Source organism: Echinops telfairi, unplaced genomic scaffold, assembly GCF_000313985.2.
Source record: "Echinops telfairi isolate 266 unplaced genomic scaffold, ASM31398v2 ScPeMD7_7424;HRSCAF=8462, whole genome shotgun sequence".
NCBI lineage: Eukaryota > Metazoa > Chordata > Mammalia > Afrosoricida > Tenrecidae > Echinops > Echinops telfairi.
Window position 1 is genome coordinate 5,393,739 of NW_022111324.1, and position 9,018 is coordinate 5,402,756.

At 53.5% G+C, this 9,018-nt stretch overlaps 1 protein-coding gene across 1 annotated transcript in view; it reads left to right on the forward strand.

The window, feature by feature from the left end:
• The window catches only part of UCK2 (uridine-cytidine kinase 2), a 38,811-nt gene that overhangs the window by 15,365 nt on the left and 14,428 nt on the right, over window positions 1-9,018 (forward strand). The window contains exon 4 of the mRNA XM_004706855.2: window positions 4,372-4,514. Within this exon, the coding sequence (XP_004706912.1) occupies window positions 4,372-4,514 (143 nt within the window). The remainder of the gene's footprint in view (window positions 1-4,371; window positions 4,515-9,018) is intronic.

Here is a 9,018-nt window from a genome sequence, read left to right on the forward strand (position 1 = left end):
CCCCAACCATAAAATTATTTTCGTTGCTACTTCATCACAGTAATTTTATTACTGTTGTGAATTGGGCAACGCCTGTGAAAGGGTCGCTCGATCCCCAAGGGGTCGCGGCCCACAGGTTGGTCCTAGGCCCCTCAGGCGCACAGTGCGTGCTCCCTCCAGCCTTTCCTTTACTGGCAGTGAGGTCCCGGGGTCCTCTCTCTGTGCCGTGGGAGGGCTCCATGTTAGGGTGTCGAACATCTCGTTTGCAGGGTTTCACCACCACAAGGGTGCCACACTCCTCGATTGTATGATTAGCAAGCTATCCAATCCTCTTGGTAGTCCACGGGCACTTTATTTGCATGATCCCACTCAACCATTCGGTGGGGATTTTCAAGACAGTGGCTAGAAAGGCCAAATTCAAGGAATCCATCCTAGCCCACATGGTAAGAAGGCATTTCAGGAACACACCTGGACAGGCTTGGTGGGGACCTGTAGCTGCTTAGCGGTGCTGGGCTGAGGGTGCTGATGTGTTGGGTGGGAGAGAGGCAGGGGATGAAGGCGCCTAGGGACCCAGGCAGGTCTCACATCATGAAGACCCAAGGAAGTTCGTTTGGGTCAGAGTGCAGATGTATTTGCAATAGGTGGTCACAAGCAGAGATCATGTAGGAGCGGAGCGATGGCTGTGGTGGCATGAGGAGAGGATCTAGTGACCTTACTTAGAGGCCTTGGGATCTGACCAGATGAGAGATGGGTAAGGATCCCTGAAGTGAGGCTGGCCAGGAGGGCAGTGGGCAGACCTGAGCAGCGTGGAGCTGGGGGAGGGGGCAGTGCAGCGCAGACCCTTTGCCGCCTGAATTCCATTGGGCTATGTATTAGCCCAAGAAAACACCGGGGAATTCTCACTTTAGGGATGTTTCACTTTCTCCCCTCTGCTTCTCCTCTTACACCTTGTGTTTTCAAAGCGGGGGCCCATGAAACTTCCCGAGTACCTTTATGAGAGGACCGCCTGTGCCAAGTCTCTCTGGTCTGACACCCCTCTCTGTTCCAGGGCAGCTGGCCCCACCCACCTCTGGGCCTTTGACGATGAAGTACACAGATTGCTGGGCTCCGGAACCAGCTGCCTACTCACCCACCACCTAAATGTGGCCCTGGGTTTTCCTGTCTCAGAAACCCAATGAGAGGCTTGGGCCGATGACCTGAAATGCCCTAGTTAACCCCGCTAGGTTTCTTGTCTAGACTTCCCACTCAGATCAAATAAACCAGGCTGCAACCAGCTCATTCCTTGTTCAGAAATTTACCTTTCTACCTGAAGTCAGAACCTTCCTTATTCAAGCAAGACCTCCCCAGGTGACTCGCATGTGTATAAACATCCGCCACCGAGTGTGGTTCCTTGTGTCCTCGGGACCAGTCCTCGCTCAGCTGGCGATGCTTGTAGATCTGAGTTCCCCTGAAGGTTTTCCCTACTCCTGCACAGACTACACATGGGCCTGGGAAAGAATGAATCTCAGCTTCTCCCGGTGCCGAGAACAAAGCAGGCAGGCGGTGAAGTTCTCCTTCCTGGCTTTCCCAGCAGGCACTGCTGTTGGGTTGGAAAACCTCCTGCTCTGTTCATATTTATCAGTTAGGTGTGCTGGTGTGAAGTCGGTATGTGGGGGCCTGCACAGCCAGTGTGCGCCCATGTGCTTGTGAAACGGAGCCTCGGGGATCCCGCAGCAGAGCCCTTGTGCCGTGTCCCTGGCCCAGAGAGAGGCACCTCGCTCACGATCCCCGTTTACCTGCAACTCTCCCAGCTGGCCTCAGTCACAACGGGCACCCCGTTTTATAGTGGGACATTCTCTCGGGGACATTCTCCGAAACCAGTGAGCCCCGACTACACGTTAGAAACATGCAGGGAGCTTTGAAAACAGCCGCTGCTGCCCTCGCTCCACCCCTAGACTAATTAAATCAGAACCTCTAGGGCGCAGAGTCGAGGTATAAGTATTTTTTAAAAAGCTCCCAGGTGATCCTGGTGTGCAGCTCGAGTCCCACTGCTGCAGATGGCTCCCGAGAGTCTCCTGATCTCCCGGTGGAGGGGAGGGTGTCTCTCTCCTGTCTTCCATACTCCGTCTTCTGCCACCTCGAGAGGGTCCCGGTAGTGCCTGCCTTTGAACTTAGACACCGAATCAGAGGCCAAGCTAAAAGTCAAACTGTGAGGGAAGAAGTGTGAGATCTTTTAACAGGTCACTGTTATGCCGAGCCCCTCATGTTGGCACGGATAAGCCTCCTGTCTTTCCTTTGTTCTAATCAGTGAATGTTGGCTGGTAAACCATGTGGGGGCAATCACTGCCTCCCTTCCCGAGGTTTCTGAGTACAGGGTAGAATTAAAGGTTAAGCACACAGGCAGCCCCCGTGGCATACTAAAGTCACCAGGAACCATGCTTAGACCATACTTGGGCATATTGTCAGGACCGCACGTTTGGTAAAGTGGAGGGGCGGTGAAGAAGAGGATGGCCCTTGGTGAGATGGATTGATACCATGGCTCCATCAAGGGCTCGGGCATAGGGGATGATGGTGAGGGTGGCGTAGGACTACGTAGGGGTCCGTTCTGTTGTGCCACTGTGGCACCTGCCAGCCACCTACTTAGTGATGCACCTGTTGTCATTTTCCTTTGTGTGCAATTCACTGTTAGTAATATGTAGGGTGGTACGGGTTACTGTGTGTACCACATAGTGTGCGGCATGCATGTGTGTGTGCGTACTACATACAGTGGTGCGTAGGTGGTTGGTATGCCATTGTGTCCCCATTCTCAGATGCAATGTTTCTAGCCCCCTAAGACAGAAGGTTGGATTTATAGATACTGACAAGAAAGTCCATATCAACTCCCGATGGCGCCGTTGTGGAGTGGGCAGCAAGCTCGGGACCAGGGCAGAGCTGGAGCCGCGCAGTTACATCTGTGAGAGGCCCACCCCTATCCGTGTTAGCAATATTGTTCACCCCTTGGCTTTAGAAGTTTTAAATTTCATTAAATAATATCTGTAACCAGAACATTGCCATTTTAGCCCCTTGTCAGTGTATAATTCAGGGACAGTAAGTTACTGACAGCATGCTGTGCCGTCATCTCAGTAGTTCTGTAGGACCCCAAACAGAAAGTCCCCACCCCATCCCCAGTAACTGTCCCCGCCTCCTACTCCCTGGTAAACCAAAACCACAGCCCACTGCCGTCGAGTTGCCGCAGAGGGTAGAACTAACTGCCCCTGTGAATATCGGGACTGTAACTACAGGAATAGAGAGCTTCAAACAGTGGACCTTGCCGATCACGGGCCAACTGGCAGCCACTGGGGGAGCCACCAGTAACAGCCCCACTCCCTGGCTTATTCTAGTTATACCATATAAGTGGCACCGTATGATAGTTGCCCCTTTGCACCCTACACCTCACTGAGCAATTAAAAAAAAGCTTTACTGTGCGTTAGTTGAGGCTTTACATATCAGTTATCATTTTCAGATTCAACAGTTTAAACAAACTTTTCACCTCCCCACTAGCTTCCCTATATCCCACCGCTGCTGCTGTTCCCCAACCTCCCTCTTCTAGGATCGTTTTTCTCTTCTAGGATATTTATTTCCAACAGTTTTATTGCCATACAATTCTTGTACCACACAATCAATTTAAGTATTTTCTTCATTCAGAATGGCTCAAAGGGGGAACAAAAGACAAAAGATGTTGCGCTAACTCTTTGCATCGCCTCACTTTCTGACACACGGAGCCTGAGGGCAAGGCTATTTACATCCTTGGTCAGTGGTCCTGGGAGGCTGGGGATCCTGCAGCTCCAGGTTGGGCAGCTGCTGTCATCCGTACCCTCGCACTGTTTTCAAGGTGCATCATCTGGGCCTGGCTCCCTTTATGACCCAGTGCGTTCTGTTGCATGTGTGGCCGGGCTGGAAAAGCTCGTGGAAAAGTGGGGTGAAAAAAAGTCATGGAATTTCCCCACCAATCTCATACTGTGCACATTTTGTTCATCCATTCACCTGTTGATGGACACCTGGATAATTTCTACCTTTAGCTCCTGTGAGAAATGTTGCTGGGATGACCGATACCGGATACCTGTCGTTTGCCTCAGGTCTCTCGGGTAGATGGTCACACTCCCTGGCCTGGCTTTTGAAAAGCCACATTTAGAATCCAGCTTGGACTTTCCAGCCCCGTGGGGTTGGGTGGGGAGATGGGGCCAGGACGAAAGAGGATGTCTGCCCTCTGGTCCTGCTTGTGGCCAAAGCTCAGCAGGCGCGAGCACCTTGGTAAAAGAGGCCTTGTCTTCCGCGGTGGGCGGCATGCCACGTTGCCTGCGCGGGGCCTGTGTGGAGGCTGTGCCGGGGACCCCTCTCCTTCCGCCCGCCCGTCACCCTGTGTGTGCTCTGCAGGAAGGAGGAGACAGTGACCGTCTACCCCGCGGACGTCGTGCTCTTCGAGGGCATCCTGGCTTTCTACTCCCAGGAGGTGCGGGACCTGTTCCAGATGAAGCTCTTTGTGGACACGGACGCGGACACCCGGCTCTCCCGCAGAGGTGCGTGCAAGCCTCAGGCCGCCCTGCTGGCAGCCCTGGGGCTAGGGGAGCAGACACTTCTCACCCCAGCCCCACACCCGCTGCCCGGCCCAGCCCTAGCCGCGGCAGTGCTTCCCAGGATGTCCTGCTGCCCAGATGCCTGGTGACATTTGCGAAGGGATTAGTCACGTCACCCTTTTGGATAACAAGAGGCGTGTGAGGTCAGCGAGATGAAATGAGAGGCTGACATTCTGGTCTCCCCGGAGGAAAGTTCGATGGTCATCTTGGGTTCCTTAGGAGGATTTTTCCACAGAGGCTGCAGGATCCAGACAGGAAGTCAGTGATAGGACCTCTGGGGCAAGAGCGCCCTGTGCCTAGGGTGCTGGGCAGCTGCTCTCTCGCCTGCTTCTCTGGGCCTCTGTTATCCAGAATGCTTTCTGGAAGTTCTGTCATTCTGTCCAGCCAGCTCGGTATTTCCCTGTGCAGGCCTTGTTCCACACGGGCCTGTTTGAGACCCCGGCCGGGCGCAGAGGTGATGCAGAGGTGCCTGTGGGTGGGAGCTGCACCCGGCAAGTAACTGGAGGTTACTGAGCAGAGAGCTTATTCTATCAGGAGAGGTGAGGGGGCTTCACAGAGGAAGCTGGGTTGATTCTGAGACTGGGAAGGGGGTTGACCAAGCTCACAGGTGATGAAGACGGCAGTGGGTGCCTAGAGCTTCTAGGACAGCGGTTCTCAGCCTGTGGGTCACGACCCCTCTGGGGGTTGAACGACCCTTTCACAGGGGTCGCCCGATTCATAACAGTAGCAAAGTGACAGTGATGAAGTAGCAACGAAAATAATTTTGTTTGGGGGGGTCACCACAACATGCAGAAACTGTATTAAAGGGTCGCAACAGGAGGGTTGAGACCACTGTTCTGGGGCTTGGTGGGCAGTCGAAGATGTCTGAGTTCTTGGTAGATAGTCTGTGCTATTGGGGTTGTGACCCCAAAAGTGGCCACTGTGCTCTGCTGTCAGATGAGTGTCACAGGAAACTCAGGTGCAGGCTGCGCTCGGGTTGGAGGCTGCAGATGGTGAGCAAAGAGGCGGGGAGAGAGGAGAGGTATTGGCAGGGGCGTTGAGGAGTGGGGGCCACTGGCAGAAGGGAGGAATGACAAGCCGACTGGGTTGTGAGTCTACATCCTAGGGGCGAGGGAGGGAGACAACTCGGAAATGATAGCGCTGGCTCAATCCAGTGACTCGGGTCTGATTCACAGTATGTGAGTCTGTGAGCCTCCTCGCTCCGTGAGTCGTTTCCCGTGTCTTTCCTGTCATTCTGAGAACTCCATCGACTGTAAACACGTTCAACACAACAACCCACTGCCGGCCAGCTCGTCGTGACCCACGGGACACAGTGGAATTGCCCCAGAGGGCTTCAGGGCCCAACAGGACACCACCACACCTTTCTTTCTCTGGAGCAGAGAATGGGTTCTGACCCCCGACCTTTCAGTGCACAGCACCATCCATTGCCCAGAATGGGAATTCGGAGTCCGATACTCCAGGCTCAAGGAGGAGCCCTGGTGGTGCAGCGGGTCACACACCCACAAGGTCCACAGGGGGCAGGCAGCAGTGGGAAGCTGGCTGCTCCCTCGAAAATGTACAGCCTTGGACACCCAGAGGGGCAGGTCTACTCTGTCCTTACAGGGTCGCAGTGAGCCAGTATCAACTGGATGGCAGCTGGGGCATTCTGGTTTCAGTTGGCTCGGTGATAGCGTGGTACATTGCCCAAACCACCAGCCAACGGACAGCTCCGAACAGACTGCTGGAGTCAGGTGGCGAGGAGTTACCTCTGCTTCATGACCTGCTAATTGGTTGTTGGCAGTTAGAGGCTATCGACATGCTCTCTCACTTCATAGCGGAGCCCCCACCCCCCACCCCCTCCCCCCTCCCGGTGACAGTAGAACTGCCCCATAGGGTTTTCTGGGCTGTAACTGAAAACAGTTGAATCGCCAGGCCTTTTCTCTCCCAGAACCAACAGCTGGGATCGGTTTGAACCAATCACCTTTTGATTAGCACTTGACTGTTGTGTCACCAGGGCTTCCTTTTTAGCTCGTTAGAGAATAATGATGCTAGAAGATGATCCATGATTCGTTTCTCTGGGAGAGTGGTGAAAGTCAGGTGGGTAAAATGCGTGACAGTGTGGTAGCAGTCTGATAGTTGTCATCAGTTTTACTAGGAGCGTCATAGGTACTTAGGGGCAGAAGTCTGTTTTCATTGAGGTGGGTGCTGTTTTCCAGTCAGGGCTTTGAGCAGTTCTGGTCTTGCCATGTTGCCATGATAACTCGGGGTTGCTAATTACTTGTCCAGCCGGTGGTACCAAAGTCCAAGGGAGCCGTGCAGGAACGGAGACAAGATGCTGCCCAGGAAACCATATTCAAGTTTGAGTGTAGTGCAAGAGAGCTCCAAAGCAGTGGATAAATGGAATAGAAAGGTACAGGTGTTCTCCCTCCCACTACCTTTTTGAGACCTTCTCCTATTTAGAAATAAACCCAACTTTGGGTTATAATTTAAGTAGACAATCACCGTGAAGGTTAAACTGAAAATCCTTTCTGGGGGACTGGGGGAGATACCCGAGGTGATCCGTGGCCTTCTTGGGGCAGGGGAGGGCTCTTTTTAAGTAGTTTTACTGATATATAATCCTCATCATGCTATTCAATCTTGGGGGGACAAAACCCAACCCCAAACGCATTTGCATTGAGTTGATGTTGACTCACAGCCAGCCTCCCAGGGGACTCGTAGGCTCGATTCTGCACCCCCTGCCTGGATTGTGGGTGCTGCTTGCTCTTATCTGCCTTCACATGCCACCCACCGGGAAGTCGCTTTCCCAGCGGATGCTGGAACGTTTCCAAGTGTTTCTATAAACTCTTTCTCCTTGCCACAGAGGACAGGAAGCACACATAGCGTGTGCCCTGTGGGGTGGCGGCGGCGGCAGAGGGTGAGGGCATGAGGTGGGCTAGTCAGGTGCAGCTGTTGCGCATGAGGACAGGCCATGCGTTCTCTCCTCTCCTGGGCGCATGAAACCCAGCCAAGCGGAGGCTCAGGTGGGAGAGCCTTGCCTTGGAGTGGGCAGCCTGGACCAACTCCCCCTGCCCAGCGGGCCCCCCTGTGCTTAGCAGCACGTGACTTCACCTTCCCTCCGTGTGCTCTTGGCGCTGGCCCACGCTTGACTACAGAGCCAGGGGAGGTCCTGGGGCCTGGGGGTTTAGAGCTACTCACACCTGGTCCCGCAGCCTTCATTCTGTATGCCTAGTTCACATAAAGGGGGCCCTCTTGGTGTCGCGGTTACGTGTTGGGCTGCAATCCGCATAGTTGGCAGTTTGAAACCAGCAGGACAAAGTCTGGGCTTTCTACACCTGTGAACAGTTAGTCTCAACCCTCCGGGGCCATTCCATCCTGTCCCATAGGGTCATTATGAGTGGGACTCGACTCCACAGCAGCAGGTTACCAGTGTTTGGAGTTCCCACAACAGCCCTGGTGGCGCGGTGGGTTAGCCTTTGAGCTGTCTGCTCCCGCAGAAACCTCCCGGGCCAGTTCAGATCTGCCCTAAAGGGTTGTCAGGAATCACCGTCCCGATGGCAGCAAGCTTGAGCTTGTAAGACTCCGCACTGCAGTGGGCTTTCAGGGATATCCCGTCTGCATGTTGACTGCAGAATAGCATGCGTCCTTGCCTCGTTGTCTCAACTGACTTAACCCGTTAGGAATTCTCTTCTAAATTTGTTTTCTTGACTGGCTAACCAGACAAGGCAGGGCTGGATTTGGGGGGCTAAGATGGGAGGTCAACCCCATCCTCTGGGGGGCCAATGCAAGCCAGGCAGTTGTGCTGGTATGCATTTGATGGGGGGCAGCTGACTTCAGGTCCCTGGAATGTCCAGTCTATGCCAAGACCTTGTTCTGACTCAGTCTTGTTTCCTGATGGGGCCTGGGGAGCAGGTGATTTTGTGACGGGGACAGGCTGCCTGCATTGACCTTGGCTCACAGAGGAATCCGATCTATTTAAGGTGGTAACTACTGAAGGCTCCTGGGGACAGACATGAGCCATGTTTTTTTTCCCCCTAATCTTAATTATACACATATTCTTTTTCTACTTTTTTGTGGTGGTTGTTGAGAACATAACACTCCAAGACACACTGACTCAACATTTTCTATGTGTGTTCCGTTCATTCACGACCTCCTGAGGTCCCTGTCTAATCATTGGAAGCGCTGTTGTCCATTTACCCCTATAGATGGCCAGTTTGAACACACACACACACACACACACACACACACACACACACACACACTATCCCCTTCCTACTCCCATAAAGTGTTACAGTCTTGAAACCCTTACAGGCGGTTCCAGCCTGTGCTATAAGGTTGCTAAGAGGTGGCATGGACTGAGTGGAGGTGAACACTAGGGGCACACGCTCCAATCATATGGCAGTGAGGGGTGAACACTAGGGCACACGCTCCAATCATATGGCAGTGAGGGGTGAACACTAGGGCACACGCT